The sequence below is a fragment of the Prionailurus bengalensis genome, chromosome E4 (genome assembly GCF_016509475.1).
Source record: "Prionailurus bengalensis isolate Pbe53 chromosome E4, Fcat_Pben_1.1_paternal_pri, whole genome shotgun sequence".
In the NCBI taxonomy this organism is placed as follows: Eukaryota; Metazoa; Chordata; class Mammalia; order Carnivora; family Felidae; genus Prionailurus; species Prionailurus bengalensis.
In genome coordinates this window covers 67,781,117-67,798,465 of record NC_057360.1, presented here as the reverse complement: position 1 = coordinate 67,798,465, position 17,349 = coordinate 67,781,117, and the positions used below count along the sequence as shown (strand labels likewise).

The 17,349-nt window shown below is 44.6% G+C and overlaps 1 protein-coding gene and 1 pseudogene across 1 annotated transcript in view; both read right to left on the bottom strand.

The window, feature by feature from the left end:
• Positions 1-17,349, bottom strand: part of ASH1L (ASH1 like histone lysine methyltransferase) — a 197,686-nt gene that overhangs the window by 43,621 nt on the left and 136,716 nt on the right. The window contains 2 exon segments of the mRNA XM_043568552.1: positions 1,761-1,865; positions 17,206-17,300. Coding sequence (XP_043424487.1) covers positions 1,761-1,865; positions 17,206-17,300 — 200 coding nt within the window.
• On the bottom strand, positions 3,919-14,648 carry LOC122476426 (annotated as a pseudogene).

The window sequence follows — 17,349 nt, the reverse complement described above, 5'->3', positions numbered from 1 at the left end:
TGGGGCTTGAATCTACAACCCAGAGATCAAGAGTTGCTTGCTCCCCAGCCAGGTGCCTCTGATCTCCTTTTCTAGGAGTTTGTTTTGCTTTCGTAGATCCCAAAGAGTGCAGGTACAGGCGAGGTTACACCGTATTTGTCTTTCTCTGTCTGACTTATTTCGTTTCGCATAATACACTCAGGGTCCATCTGTGTTGTCACAAATGGCAGGATTTTCTTTTTCTCTTTTCTTTCCTTCCGTCCTTTCCTTCCTTCCTTTTGTTTTCTTTCCGTTTATTTATTTATTTATTTAAAAAAAATTTTTTTTAACGTTTATTTATTTTATTGAGACAGAGAGAGACAGAGCATGAACGGGGGAGGGGCAGAGAGAGAGGGAGACACAGAATCGGAAACAGGCTCCAGGCTCTGAGCCATCAGCCCAGAGCCCGACGCGGGGCTCGAACTCACGGACCGCGAGATCATGACCTGAGCTGAAGTCGGCCGCTTAACCAACTGAGCCACCCAGGCGCCCCTCTTTCCATTTATTTTTAACACAGCTGAGTAATATTCTATTGTATGTATATGCTTCCTCTTCTTTATCCACTCATCCCTCAGACTCTTAGGTTGTTTCCATGTCTTGGCTATTGTAGATAATGCTGCTATGAACATGGCGGGGAGGGCTCAGCAGATATTTTTTTGAGTTAGTGTTTTCATTTCCTTTGGATATATATCCACAAATGGAATTGCTGGATCATTTGATTGTTCTATTTTTAGTTTTTCAAGGATCCTCCATACTGTTTTCCATAATGGCTGTACCAGCACAATTTCTTAAACACAACCAGCTTCCTCTTGCTTTCACATTCTCATGTGTCATTTCTCCCACCTAAAATTGAATCCTTTCCACCAAACTAAGCCATTTGCCTCATTCTTTCTATTTCTATTTAAGTAATCTCTACACCCAACGTGAGGCTCGAACTCACAACCCTGAGATCAAGAGTTGCGTGCTCCACCAACTGAGTCGGCCAGGTGTCCGTTTGCCTCATTCTAACCCTTACTGAAAACTCTGTAATTCTGGGGTGCTGGGTGGCTCAGTCGGTTGAGTGTCCGACTCTTGATTTCAACTCAGGCCATGATCCCAGGGTCATGGGATCGAGCCCTGCGTTGGGCTCCGTGCTGCGCTTAGGATTTTCTCTCTCTCTTTCTCTCTCTCTGCCCCTTTCCCCTGATCTAATTAAAAAAAAAAAAAAGTCTGTAATTTTAACATAGTTATCATAAACAATCATATTCAACCCTGATTACTAGAGCTGTTCTCTTATATATGGTTGTTAATGTAATTAAGTTTATCAATCTTTTCCAGTGGTGTTTATACATTTTGTGGTCTTCTGTGTCCATGTCATAAAGATATTCTATTTATCATGTATCTGATAATTCATATCCAGATATATACAGAACTCCTAAAGCTCAAAAACAAGGAACAAATGACTCAACTCAAAAGTGGACAAGGACTCGAATACACATTTCACTAAAGAAGACATACAAATGGCCAAAACGGACATGAAGAGACGCTCAACATCACTAGAGGGGAAATGCAGATCAAAACCATATGAGATTATCACTTCACACTCATTAGGATGGTTATTATGAAAAATAACGGAAAATGACAAGTGTTATTGAGGATGTGGGGAAACTGAACTCTCAAGAATTGCTGGTGGGGATATAAAAATGGTGCAGCCACTGTGGAAAATAGTACGGCAGTTCCCGAAACATTAAATATAGACTTACCAAAGGATCCAGCAAGTCCACTTCTGGGCAAATATACAAAAGAATTGAAAGCAGGGTCCTCAACAGAGAATTGTAAACCAATGTTCACAGCAGCATTATTCACAACTGCAAAAAGGTGGAAACAACAGAGATGTCCGTCGGCGGATGAATGCGTAAACAGGGCATGGAGTGTGTGCACACACACAGAGGAGTGTTATTCAGCCTTAAAAAGGAAGGAAAGTCTCCTACACGCCAGAACACAGAAGAACCTTGCGGCCGTCACGCTACGTGAACTATGGTAGGCACAAAAGGACAAACAGTGGAAGGCCCCACCGTACGAGGATCCTAAAACAGTCAAATTCATAGCAATAAGAAGAACCGCGGTGGTTGCCAGGAGCTGAGGGAACGGGCAATAATTATTTAATTGGCACAGAGTTTCCATTTGGGATGATGAAAAAGTTCTGGAGAGCGTTGGGGTGATGGCCGCGCGGCAGTATGAAGGTACTTTACGTCACTGAACCTTACAACGAAAAGTGGAAATGCAAAATGCAAATCCTAAGTTACATATAATTTACTACAAGAAAGATAATGTATCAAAAACCACTGTATGCTTTAAATGGGCGAATTGGAAGATATATAAATTATGCCTCAACAAGTTGTTAAAAATACAGCAGTGTCAATTTTTTTGCCTCATTTGTTATTTATTAAAAAGTTACACAGAAGACTCAAAGGAGAAGGAAAGCCCGTAAGTTTACTTACTGTTCTTTCTGCCCTCCTGAGGTTCCAAGGTCCCTTCTTTATTTCTTTTCTTTTTTTAAAAAAATGTTTATTTACTTTGAGAGAGGGAGAGCACAAGCAGGTGAGGGGCAGAGAGAAAGGGAGAGAGAGAATCCCAAGTAGGCTCTGACCATCAGCGCGGAGCCCGACGCAGGGCTCAAACCCATGAACCGTGACATCATGACCCGAGCCGAAATCAAGAGCCGGATGCCTAACCAACTGAGCCCCTCTGGGTGCCCCTGTTTCTTTTCTGTTTAGAGAACTTCCTTTCTTTACACACAGGGCAAGTCGACTGGCAGCACACTCTTTTAGTCTAGGAGTGCTTTGACTCCCACTTAATTCCCGCAGGGTTACTTTTGCTGGGTGTGGCATCTGGGCAGACGGTCTCTCTTTCAGCGCTTGCACTGTAGTGCCACCTGCACGGATTCGCACGAGCAACCACTGCCGTCCGAGCTGTCTCACCTCCGTAGGTCGGTGGGGACCCGTTTCTCTCTCGCGGATGTAAAGCTGCTCTGTGTTCAGTGAGCGGGCTGAAATGGGACGACCCTGTCTCAGCAGGGATCTCCCGAACGGCGTCCTGTTGGGGGTGACCTCTTCCTCAACCAGTCGTTTTGTGTCTTCCGCCAAATCTGGGAAACCTTTAGCCACTGTTCACACAAGCGTTTTTTCTTCTCCGCTCGTCTTCTCTCCGTCCAGCACACCGAGAATACCAATTTCGCTTTGGTCATGATCCCGTAGCCTCTGTGGTTTTTTGTTTTTAGTGTCTACTTTCTCCTTTGTTCAGGTCAGACATCTTCCATCACCTGGTCCACGATTCTTAGGTCTTCCTCACCTTGCTGCCGAGCACACCCCTAAGCTTTTGTTTCAGTTACTGCGTCTTTCAATTCTAAAATTCCTATTTGGTTCTTCTTTATGTCTTCGATTTCGTTGCTGAGGCTTCAACTTCTTTTCATTTTTCAAGCATATTCATAATTGCTTGTTGAAGTGTCTTTTTTTGTTTGTTTGTTTATTTTCGAGACAGAGAGAGTGAGGGAGGAAGAAAGAGAGAGAGGGAGAGTGTGTGTGCGAGTGGGGGAGGGACAGAGAGAGGGAGACACAGAATCCAAAGCAGGCTCCAGGCTCTGAGCTGTCAGCACAGAGCTCAAGGTGGGGCTTGAACCCATGAGCTCTGATATCATGACCTGAGCCGAAGTCGGATGCTTAGCTGACTGAGCAACCCAGCTGCCCCTTGACTGTTTTTTAAAATTCAGTCAAAGGGGGTGGCTCAGTCAGTTAAGAGTCCAGCTCTTGATATCGGCTCAAGTAATGATCTCATGGTTTGTGAGACTGAGCCCTGTGTTGGGCTCTGTACTGGCAGCGTGGAGCCTGCTTGGGATTCTCTCCCCCCCCCCCCCCGACTTATTCTCTCTCAAAATAAATACATAAACATTCTAAAAAGTTAAAAAAATTTTTCAGTTTAACATCTCCCTGGTTCTCAGTATGACATATGATTTTTTCCCTCTTGGCTTATTTTTTTAATTTTTTTCTTTTTAAAGCTTATTTATTAAACCTCAGATAGAGAGAATTCCAAGCAGGTACTGTGCAGAGCCCTGATGTGGGGCTCGATCCCACAACCATGAGATCACACCCTGAGCCTAAATCAAGAGTTGGACACTTAACAGAATGAGCCACCCAGGGGTCCCTGACATAGGAATTTCAGTTTAAACCTAGATATTTTCTGTATTAAGTTACCAGGTTCTGGATTTTACAAAAACCTTCTATTTTGGCTGGCTTTTTCCACAACTGCTCCTGGAACCTGAGTGTTGCTCCTGGTCACTGCTAGGGGATGGTGGGAGTTCTAGCTTCCCACGCAGCATCCCCCAACACCATGGTGGGAGTGGCCATGTCACTACTAGTGATGGTAAAAGTCCTGACTCGTATTAGCCTTCCTCTGACATTGCACAGGTCACGGGCCAGGGAGGGATGCCTTCATACTCCCAGGCGGGCCTGGAAGTTGAGGCTCCCCACTTGGCACCTGCTGGTGAGAGTGTGGGCAGCGGAACGGTTTTTTTTTCTGTGCCATTTGACTAGAGTTTGGAGGATACTGCCTAAAAGTTTTCTGTCTTGCTAGGTTGCCCCTTTCCCTTTCTTTTGGCTACGGAAAGCAGGCGTCTTTTTGCTTGCTTTGTTTCTGCCCAATGGCGTTTCCAGGTTGCTAGCTTTCTCAGCTTCAAGTCTGGGATACAGGAGGTAGAAAGAAGACTCAGGGAACTCATCACCATGAACTTCCTCAGTCCTAAGGTCTCTAGTTGGTCTGCCTTCTTCTCTCCACCTCTTTCTGGAGGACATAAGCCAATTGTACTGTTCGTCATTACATTATACAAAAATCAAGGAGCAACAGAGTTTACAGAAAGAAAGAGATTAACGGTAAAAAAGAGGGCAATGCAACTACTTTGTATCTGCTTTATTTTCCACGGTGCTCAGATGAAAACCATCTCAAAGTGTGTGTGTGTGTCTGGTTTAAGAGTAGGCTTGTTCCCTGGCCAGAGGCTGCCATAAACTTGAGATGTTCAACATCTTGTCTTGTTTGCTCTACTGGCTCTTGACAAAACCTTTCAGGTCTTTGAGGAAAGTAACGTATTCCTGGTGCTCGAGGGCCGTGCTCACCTGCAAAAGTGTTGTCCAACTGCCCTCCCCCCAAACCCTGGTTGGCCAGAAGATCCAGCTGGTGTCATAACGGTCCAGGCCAGGGAGTCGGTGGTGAGCATGTAACTTGTGTCCTTTCGCTCAGACTCGACAACGGACTGATGTTGTCCGCTCACCTCTCTGACGGCCAAATGTCACTGCCGTCCTCCTCTTCTTGCCCACCTCATCTTCTGGGTAGGGACAGTCCAGTGTCAGGCCCTTCTTGCCACCATTCTTACCTTCCATCACAAAACTGGGAATGGACATCAGTTCAGGCTCCTGTTCTTCCACCTTCTGCCCTTGGGAGGGCTCTTCCCCCATCAAACGTTGCTGGGATGCTGTTGTTCATGTTGAAAGTCACAGTCATCTTTTCTCCGGAAACTTTCCACACTAATTTGGTTTCTATCCCGTCCACTTCCAGCTCCCAGGCCCCAGACATCTTGGGGAGGGACCTATGCTTCTAGATCTTCTTTTCCTCCTTATTCACATCATTCAGGAACTCAAGCAAGCTTTGCGTCCGTGGGTGTTCAGTGGTGCCACAGCTGGAAGGCCCGCGGGGGAGCAGGAGGTCCACGTGCGCTCGGACCAGCGCCAAGGGCCCGGGTGCAGGAGTGGCAGGGCGGGCGCAGAGCCTGGCAACTGTGGAGCCCAGCGTGGGGCACGGGGCACAGCTGAGGCCCAGGGAGGCAGCACCCTAGCAGTGGACTTCCTCCCCCTTTTAGTTGCTGGCCAATAGTCCACCATATGAACACACAGTTTGTTAATCCGCCCTATTGCTGGGATCCTGGGCTGTCTCCAGCTCACGGCACCATGGATGAAGCTACCACGCACACTCTTACACACGTATGTATTGCGTATGTACGTTTAAGTCTAGTTTTACAAAAGCTGCCATATTTTAAAAATAAGTTGTACCATTTTACTCTGCCACAGTTGTTTATACACAACCTGGTTGTGCCAACACATTGTGGTTTTAATTTGCATTTCTTTGATGAGTTATGGTGCTGAGTATTTTTCACGTGTTTATTGGCCTGTGTATGTTTCCTCTGGTAAAGTGCGAATCCTCACTTTAAAATTGGGTTGTCTTTTTTTTTTTAAGTAAATACATTTGTAGGAGTTACGTATTCAGGACACATACAATTTGTGAGTATGTTCTCCCAGTTTGCGCTGTGGCTGTTTCTTTGTGAGATGGTGTCTTGTGACGGATATGCTCCCATCTGGTCAGCGTGTCAGCTACTGGCGCTTTGTTCAGCGCTTACTGCTTACTGGGCTCCATCCGAGCAACGTTTGGTTACCTGCAGGTCACGAAGGTATGTTCCTACACTTTCTTCTAGAAGTTTTACACCTCCTGTTATGGTTAAGCTTTTATGTTTAAGTCTGTGATGGGTGCCGAATCCAGTCTGTAGGAGCTGTGAGGTTGACGTCAAAGTTTAAATTTCTCCACGTGGGCATTTCCCTGTTCCGGCACCGCTCGTTGCAGGGCATTGTTGCCCACTGGATTGCTTTGATGGCTGTGTCCAAATTAAATGACCACAAAGGTGTGGGTCTATTTCTGGGCTATCAACTCTGTTCCAGAGATCTATTTTGATGTCAGTTTATTTTATATTTTATTTATTTTTTAAAAAGTTTACTAATACTTTTAAGTCGGCTCTATCCCCAACATAGGGCTCGAACTCACCACCTCAAGATCAGGAGTCGCATGCTCACCAACTGAGCCAGGCAGGTGTGCCTCTAATGCCAATTTTAAGTCTAAACTGTTTTACGGCAACTCATGCTTTTTAAAACTTTATTTATTTTGAGAGCAAGAGAGAACGAGAAAGAGAGAGAGAGGTCGGTCATGTACGCTTGCAAGCAGGGGAGGGGCAGAGACAAAGAGGGAGAGAGAATTTCAAGCAGGTTCTGTGTTGCAAAAGGGAGCCCCACTTGGGGCTCAATCTCACAAACCGTGAGATTGTTTACTGGAGGTGAAATCAAGAGATGACGCTTAACAGGGGTGCCTGGGTGGCTTAGTCGGTTGAGCGTCTGACTTCGGCTCAGCTCATGATCTCGCAGCTGATGAGTTTGAGCCCTGCATCAGACTTGCTGCGTTCAGTGCAGAGCCTGCTTCGGACCTTCTGTAACCACCCCCCCCCCCCCCCCCCACCGCCCCGCTTGCTCTCTCTCTCTCTCTCACAAATATAAACAAACGTTAACAACAACAAAAAGATCACTTTGCAATCTCCACATAATGTTTAGACAATCAGCTTATCGGGGGGCCTGGGTGGTTCAGTTGGTTAAGCGTGTTGACTCTTGATTTCAGATCTCATGGTTTGTGAGTTCAGGCCCCACACTGGGCTCTGTGTTGACAGTGAGCACACTGTGTGGGATTCTCTCTCTCTCTGCCCCTGCCCTGCTTGCACACTCTTTCTAAATAAACACTGAAGAAAATCGGCTTATCAATTTTTACAGAAAAGCCTACTGATAGTATAATCTACATTGCGTTGAAGTAATAACAACGGAGGCTCCCCATCTCTAATTGTGGCATTTTCTCCATTTACTTAGGTCTTCTTTAATTTCTCCAATAAATGTTTTAATTTTCAGTATAAAGTTCTTGCCTATTAGATAAATTTATTTCTAATTATTGTGTTAAATTGTTATTTAATTTTTTTTTTAGCAATTCGTGCACCCAACATGGGGCTTGAACTCATGACCCAGAGGTCAAGAGTTGCAACTGAGCCAGCTGGGTGCCCCTCTGATTACTTTGGTTTCATTACACTACTACACATGGTTTAAAAAACATTTTTTTTTTTTAACGTGTATTTATTTTTTGAGAGACAGAGACAGAGCAGGGGGAAAGAACCGAGGAGGGATAGAGAGAGAGGGAGACACAGAATCTGAAACAGGCTCCAGGCTCTGAGCTGTCAGCACAGAGCCCAACATGGGGCTCGAACTCACGAACCGTGAGATCATGACCGGCGCTGAAGTCGGACTCTTGGCCGACTGGCCCACCCAGGCGCCCCTACACATGCTTTTTAAAAAAAATACTTTGTTTTTCAGAGTAGTTTTAGGTTCAAAGCAGTACTGAGCAGAAGGTACAGAGATGTCCAATGCACACACTGGCCCTAAGTGTCACCAACACTCTTCACTAGAACCGTGCACTGCTTAACAGCTGATGGGCCGGTACGGACACATCATCATCACTGTACCTTCTGTGGCTTTGGAAAACTGTGTAATGCCAGCTATCCACCATTACTGAATCATGCAGAATGGCTCCACTGACCTAAAAATCTCTGTGCTCTGCTGATTCATCCCTCCTGCCCAACCCGATACCATTAATGCCTCCACAGCGTTGCCTTTTCCACAGTGTCATATACTTGGAATCCTACAGAATGTTAGCCTTTTCAGATTGGCTTGTTTCACTTGTCATAATGATTCTAAGGTTCCTCAAGGTCTTTTCAAGGCTTGATAGCTCATTTCCTTTCAGTGCTGATAACATTCTACTGTCTGGCTGTACCAGTTTACCCATTCACCTGCTGAAGGACATCTCAGCTGCTTCCAAGGTTGGGCAGTTATGAACAAGATGGTTATAAAACATCTGTGTGCAGGTTACCGTGCAGACATTAATGTTCAATTCCTTTGGGTAAATATAACAAAGTGGAAATGTCGGATGGTATGGTGAGAGCCTGTTTAGCTTTATAGGAATACAACTGATTTTTATATAACGACTTTGTTTTCAGTAACCTTACTCAACAGTTGCAGTAGCTTTCTTGTGCATCTCTTTGGACTTTACGATTATGTGGTCTGTAAGCAGGAATAGTTTTACTTCTTCCTTCCTGGTCTTCATGACTTCTGTCATCTTCCCGCCTTACTGCACGGGCTAGAACACCCAGAAGAATGTGCAATAGTGTAGTGAGGGTGGACATTTTTACCTTCTTTCCAGTTTTAGGAGGAAACACTGAATATTTCACCATTAAGTGATGGGGTGGCTCAGTCAGTTAAGCATCTGACTTTGGCTCAGGTCATGATCTCATGGTTCATGGGTTTGAGCCCCATGTTGAGCTCTGTGCTGACAGCTCAGAGCCTGGAGCTTGCTTTGGATTCTGTGTCACCCTCTCTGTCTGTCCCTCCCCCCCTCATGCTTAATGTATCAAAAATAAATAAACATTAAAATAAATAAGTTTTTTTAAATGTTTAAGGAAATCAGGATTGTTTCTCTCATGACACAAGTACATTTCAAATAAAATTTTACTTTTCATGACAAATACTTATTTATCAAAATGTGTATTATACCCTTGAATTTATATTCACTGCGTTAAATACAAAGTAAGCATCACTCTGTCCTCACAACTCAGGGTGAAGGTAGTCGCTACACACATGAAGATGGTAAAATGAAGAGCACGTGACTCGTTCAAGATCATCTGGCCACGAGAGTGCTGGACCGTGAGGGGTGTCCAGGCCCCCGAGACCACCTTCAGGTCTGCTGACTCACAGGACCAGCGTGTGGTCACGTTCCTGCTGTACTTCATTACAGCAAAGGATACAAAGCAAAATCAGTAAAGGGAGAAAATGCACCGGCAAAACGGGGGGAGAAACAAGGCCCAAGTTTACCCAAGTTCTCCCCCCAGTGGGGTCACACAGGACATAATCTTTGCCAATATATGGGAAGAACACAACGTGTGAAATGTTTATCAAGGATGCTCATTACAAACTCAGTGCTCAAGGTTTTGATTGGTGGCCGATCATACAGCTACTCTCTGTCTAGAATGTACCAGATTCCAGACTCTTCAAATGAAAGCAGGTGTTCAGCAGAAACCATACAGTGAATACACAGCGGGCACACGAAGACATTCGCATGCAGGAAAGTTTTGTATTGACAGGAAAATGTTAGATATTCAAGTTCCCAGGTGCCAGCCAATGCCCAACCTTGCAAGCAGGCCTTTCTCAGAATACAAGTCTCAGGTCTGCTATTTTATTTTTTTTAATTAAAAAAAATGTTTATGTATTTTTGAGAGAGAGAGAGAGAGAGAGAGAGCGAGCAAGTGTCGGGGAGGGTCAGTGAGAGGGACACACAGAATCCGAAGCAGGCTCCAGCTCTGAGCTGTCAGCACAGAGCCCAATGCAGGGCTCGAACTCATCGAGTGTGAGATTGTGACCTGAGCTGAAGTCAGACGGTTAACTGACTGAGCCACCCAGGTGTCCCTTTTTTTTTTTTAAAGTTTATACATTTTGAGAGCGAGCTTGTGTGCATAAGCAGCGGAGGGGCAGAGAGAGGGGGAAAAGAGAGAGGGGAAGAGCGTGGGAGGGAGAGGAGAGACAGAGGGGGACACAGAATCCGAAGCAGGCTCTGCACTGTCAGTGCAGAGCCCAACGTGGGGCTTGAACCCATGAACTGTGAGATCATGACCGGAGCCAAAACGAAGAGTCGGACGTCTAACCGACTGAGCCACCTGGGTGCCCCAAGGTCTGCTATTTAAGTCCATTTTGCACAGAAGGCCTATATTCTCTCCACTATCCCAAGATCTGGCAGAAGTCTGAACGGCTGGCAGTGACAACCAACAGGAGCGCCAGGAGGAATTCTGAAGTGTTTTCTGAGCTCAGCAAGAAAAAGTGTGGTAATATGCTGAACAAGGACCCAGAGGTAATAGCTGTGTAGTAAGTAGCAGATTCTTGTCGAGAGAATTTTACTGTAAAAAACAATGTCAATTCAGAAATTATCTCTTATTAAGTGATTACTATGTGTTAGGTACTCTCCTTAGTATTTTACATACATTATTTTATTTAATATTCATATTAACTTCTGTTTTACAATACAGAATCTGAAGCCTTGGGATGTGTCAGCTTGCCCAAGGTTAGACAGACAGTAATTGGTGAAGGCAGACTCTGAATTGTGGCCTGATTCCAGAAGCCAAATGTGAAACACCACATGTCTTCACATTTTTTGCTCCCACACGCCCCAGAAGAATTTTGAGAAACTATGAATCCCAGATTTTTTTTTTCAGATTTCATTTTTAAGTAATTGAGCCCTTGATATGGGGCTTGAACTCATGACCCCCTGAGATCAAGAGTCACAGCTCCACCGCCTGAGCCAGCTGGCACCCCTCCCCTAACACGTTAAAAAAAAGTTTTAGTTTTTATTTATTTATTTAAAGAGAGAGAGACAGAGAGTGCACGCACACACAAGCGGGGGAGGGGCAGAGGGAAGAGAAAGATAGAGAATCCTAAGCAGGCTCCAAACTGTCAGCACGGAGCCCCATGTGGGGCTCGAACTCATGAACCATGAGATCACAACCTGAGCCGAAATCAAGAGTCAGACGCTTAACCAACTGAACCACCCAGGTGCCCCTATAGCATGTAACTCTTGATCTCAGGGTGTTAAGTTCAAGCTCCACTTTGGACACAGAGCTTACTTAAAAAATTATAAACAATGGGGTGCCTGGGTGGCTCAGTCGATTAAGCATCCGACTTCGGCTCAGGTCATGATCTCATGGTCTGTGGGTTAGAGTCCTGAGTCAGGCTCTGCGCTGACAGCTCCCTCTCTCCCTCTGCCCCTTCTCTGCTTGTGCTCTGTCCAACCCCCCCTCAAAAAAAAAAAAAGAAAAAAAATATATATATAAAATTTTCTTTTTATATATATATATATCATATATACATATATATGATAAGATTAAAAAAAACCTATTAAAATGAGAATGATGGGGACTGAATTTAAAAAATCAAGATTTTGGGACAACAGGCTGGGTCAGTGGAGCATGCAACGCCTGATCTCGGGGGTTGTGAGTTTGAGCCCCACGTTGGCATGTGGAGATCAATTAAAAAAATAAAAATAAAAAACCGTCTTATTGGTCGTTTCCTTGGAGAACTCTGATGCAACCAACACCATTTCAGAACCCTTCAGTCATCTCAAAACGATACTCTGTACCCATGAGCAGTCCCTCCCCACGCCTCCACCCTGGACCCTACAGAACAGTCATCTACCCCGTGTTTCCAGGTGTCTGCCTATTCCGGGCATTTCCTATAAACGGTCATAAAGCACATGACCCTCGCGACTGCCTTCTTTCCTACAGCATGGCATTCGCGGGGCTCCCCGGTCTCGTCACCGCCAAGTAAGCCCCGCGGGATGGGCAGGCCACGTCTTGTGAATCCACTTACCCACTGACGGGAAACGTGGGTTGCGGCTGCCTTTCGGCTGTCAGGAATACTGCCGCCGGGAACGCTTGTGTCTGCGTCTTGCGTGGACGTTTCTTCCCTTTCTCTTGCGTCTATACGTAGCCGCAGAATTGCTGGTCACGTGGTAACTCCACGGTTAACTTTTTGAGGAGCTGCCAAAATGTCTTCCCAAGAGGGCGGTACCAACAATTTCGAGCAACACCGCGTGAGGGTTCCAGTTTCTTTGCAAACACATCGATCCTTTAATTAAAGCCCTCCTACTGGTGAGAGGTGCTTTCTTCTTACGGTTTGCATTTCCGTTTCCCTAATGACTAATGATATTGGGAGCATCTTTTCATGTGCTTATTGGCCATGAGCATATCCCTTATGGAGAAGTATCTACTCAAATAATTTACGCATTTAAAAAGCTGTGTTGTTTGTTTCTTTAGTATTGAGTCGCAACAGTTCCCTGTACGTATAGGTTTTTGGATACAAGTCTCTTAATTGATAAGATTTCCAAAGATTTCTTCCGTCCTGTGCATTGTTTTTTCAGTTTCTTGATCGTGGTTTTCAAAGTTTTAAATATTGACTAAGTTCAATTTGTCTGTTTGTTGTCATCGCCTAGGATTTTGGTGTTATAGCTAAGAAATTATTGCCTAATCCAAGGTCACGAAGATTTAAGGCCTATGTTTTCTTCAAGAGTTTTATGGTTTTAGCAGTTATATTGTAGTTGATGATCCATTTTGGATTAACTTTTTAAATGGTATGAGGCGAGAATCCAACTATCCAGTTACCATAGAACCATCTATTGAAAACATCATACCTGGGGTGCCCGGGTGTCTTAGTTAAGTGTCTAACTCTTGACTTCAGCTCAGGTCCAGATGTCACGGTTGTGAGATTGTGGCCTGTATGCTCTGTGCTGGGCGTGGAGCCTGCTTGGGATTCTCTTTCTCCCTCTGTCCCTCCTCGGCTTGTGTGCATGTGCTCTTTATCAAAGGAAGGAAGGAAGTAAAAAGGGGAAAAGAGAAAGAAGGAAGGAAGGAAGGAAGGAAGGAAGGAAGGAAGGAAGGAAGGAAGGAAAGAAAGAGAAAAAGAAAGAAAGAAAGAAAGAAAGAAAGAGAAAGAAAGAAAGAAAGAAAGAAAGAAAGAAAGAAAGAAAGAAAGAAAGAAAGAAAGAAAGAAAGAAATATCGTGCTTTCCCCATTGAACTGTCATGGCATTCTTGTAAGAAATCAATCAACTACAGGGGCGCCTGGGTGGTCAGTTGGTTAAGCGTCTGACTTCAGCTCAGGTCATGATCTCAAGGTTCGTGAGTTCGAGCCCCTTGTTGAGCTCTGTGCTGACAGCTCAGAGCCTGGAGCCTGCTTTGGATTCTGGGTCTCCCTCTCTCTCTGCCCCTCCGCCACTTGTGCTCTGTCTCTTTCTCAAAAATAAATAAATGTTAAAAAGAAATAGAAAAAAAAAACCCAACTGAATATAAATTTAAGGGTATAATATACATTTTGGTAAATATTTATCATGAAAAGTAAAATTTTATTTGAAATGTACTTCTGTAATGAGATAAACAATCCTGATTTCCTTAAACATTTAAAAAATGTATTTATTTTAATGTTTATTTATTTTTGAGACAGAGAGTGTGAGCAGGGGAGGGACAGATACAGAGGGTGACACAGAATCCGAAGCAAGCTCCAGGCTCCGAGCTGTCAGCACAGAGCTCAACAAGGGGCTCGAACCCACAAACCGTGAGATCATGACCCTAGCCACAGTCAGATGCTTACTCGACTGAGCCACCCAGGCACCCCATCCTTAAACATTTGAAAATGAACATTATTTTCCATTTATTCATTCTGACTCTATCAGTGGTAAGATGCACTATTATTTTATCATATAACTACTTTATTCATATAATACAGCAAAGGCAGAGATGAACCCAGGTGTGGCGAACTCAAAGTCCTGCTCTTTGTTTACATGACACTGGAAATGACCCGTTCAGAACAAGTGACTGACCCACCACCCTATCCTAACCATACAAATACTATATGAATGACAAAATGGCAGTGTCGGGGAAAAAAAATCTGTCATCCAACAGCCTGATTTCAAACTCTGTTTCACAGGAAAAAAGACCTACTCCACTTGGGAAGGTTCCTCCATTATTTACTCACTTTGCAGACCACTGGGTACAAATTAGTCTCAGACACTGAAGTAGGGATGCGGAGACAAAACCTTTATTTCAAGAAAAGGACTTCCATTCTGGATCTCTTAAACACGCTATGTGCCAGAAATGTGAGAGAAATATTGGCCTATTATTCTTCCCATTTTCCTTGGAGTGGACCAACATACCTTCATCCCCTTGAATCGTTAGAGCTTCATTCTAAGATTTAAGCTAGATCCCAGCCAGGACAAAACCAGTAAGACTAAAATGGTCATGTTTTCCTTCATTTATTTTTTTTAGGGGAGTTGGGGGACAGAGAGAATTCCAAGCAGGTTCCGCACTCTGTGCAGAGCTCGATGCTGGTCTCGATCCCACGACCCTGGGATCATGACCCGAGCCACAGGGTCAGATGCTCAATGGTCTGAGCCACCCAGGTGCCCGGAGTCATGTTTTCCTTTAATGGGACTTTTAAATTACTTCTTCCTTTCTAAGCCTATTGATCATTACCAGATTCTAGGAAACAGCTAAATCTGCTGAGAATCTGTTTCCACTGCGATGCCATAAGTAGTAAAAACAAAATGCTCTTTCAGAAGGACTTTGGCATGAATCCCAGAGAATGTGGAACTTCTTACCTTCATTAAGGTAACAGAATTAAACCTTGGAACTTTATGTTGCAGTTAAACCATTCTCCAGCCCCCCAGCACAGAATAATTAAAGCACACTAATCTTCATTGCACAATTTGTCTATGCTTGCTGCTTTAAATACACTGCTAGTGCTGAGCCCTTGGAGGAGAAACAGGGGATTCGGTCATCACAGCACAGAGAAGAGCCCCACAGTCATGAGGAGCAAGAGTCTCAGTTGAAAGAGAAGGCTGTAACACACAGGGCCAACATGCACTATGTGAGTAAACTGCTCCTGTCACCTACATTCAAGAAGTTGTCCTTGGGAATGCAAGTTGGTGCAGCCACTCTGGAAACCAGGATGGAGGTTCCTCAAAAACCTCAAAACAGAACTACCCTACGACCCAGCAATTGCCCTGCTAGGCGTTTCTCCACAGGATACAGGTGGGCTGTTTCGAAGGGACACACTCACCCCCATGTTTACAGCAGCACTATTGACAACAGCCAAAGGATGGAAAGAGCCCAAATGTCCATCGATGGATGAATGGATAATGGAGATGTGGTACGTATATTCAATGGAGTATCACTCGGCAATCAAAAAGAATGAAATCTTGCCATTTGCAACTACGTGGATGGAACTGGAGGGTATTATGCTAAGTGAAATTAGTCAGAGAAAGACAAAAATCATAGGACTTCACGAGGCAAAACAGAATAACATAAGGGAAGGCAAACAAAAATAATATAAAAACAGGGAGGGGGACAAAACAGAAGAGACTCATAAATATGGAGAACAAACTGAGGGTTATGGGAGGGGTGGTGGGAGGGGGGATGGGCTAAATGGGGGAGGGGCACTAAGGAATCTACTCCTGAAATCACTGTTGCACTATATGCTAACTAATTTGGATGTAAATTTTAAAAAATTAAAAAAAAAATTAAAAAAAAAAAAAGAAGTTGTCCTCATTTCTCCTCCTTTTCTTTCATTTGTATAAGTATTTGCTGAACTTCTGTTATGTACTAGGCACTAGGAGATCAAAGGAGAAGAAGACAGACAAACGATCCTGTACCTGGAGCTTATAACCTAATGAGGGAGATATAACAAATGAGTAAACAACTAGGGTAATCATGGGTTACAGAAAGAAATGCTGTGATACAAGATAAAGGAAGGGACCATTTTCGGTGGGACAATCAGGAAAACAATTCTAAAGAAAATGACATTTAAGCAGACTTTGACATTAGGCTCGTCCTCAAGGGACGCGAAGAAACCAGCCACAGGAGGAGTCCAGGGAAGAGCTGTTCGGGCAGTGGGAACAAGAAGCAAAATGAGGCTCTGTTCCAGGAGCTGAGACAAGACAGCGGGGAAGGGACAGAAGGGAAAGGCAGAGACTGGGAGGGTAGTCAGGGACCAGGTCATCCTTAACAGTTATAAAATCTTGTCTTTCTTTACTATGCAGACAGTGAACTGGAGGGAACATGAATGGAAACAGACACACGTGTCAGGCGGCTGCCGCACGAGCTCGAGCCTGAGACCGGCGTGGGACACACCTGGGGGTGGTGCGGGGTACTGCAAGGGCGGCGGTCACGGGATGCGGCAGAGACAGAATGGGAGGAATCCAGGAGGACAGCTAGGTAAATGCTGCTCAACAGTAGGAGCCTAGCAGGCATGCTTGCCCCGATGCTGAACAAAACCTTGACATTGCCCCCTGCCCCCAAAAGGAATGGAAAGATAAATCTTGCTCAATTTTCAAGCAGATAAATGATCAGGAAAAGTAGTGGGCTCTCTTCCTTTGGTGACTACATACCATAAATCATGTCTTTCTGAACACGGAAAACACGTGACAGTGAAGTGATGAATAGCTGATTTTTCCTAGGTGACACGCTCAGGGAATCCAAAGCTACGGACATAGTGTTTTTTTGTTACTGAAACCTGAGTGAGAAATATTTAGGTCATTTTGACTCCTAGACAGCAAGGACTTTGCAGAATCCTTCAGACTGAGTATAAACTAAATGGTAAAGAAAGAACTCGACTTCATGGAAGACGCAGAAATGACAGTAACACCAACATCCCATCCAAACTCAAGAAACACCCTCTCCTGTGTTTCCGGCCATGTGTCGTGCACACCGCATACTCACCGACATGAATGGGGGCTGGGAATAACCCGTACTCGTGCTCTCCAGGGCTGTATTCCAGCTTCTCCTTCTTTAATTGGATCAGCCGGCTCTTTGGGCTGTGATTAGAAAAGAACAAAAAATAATCAGAGGCAACGAAATCTCCTG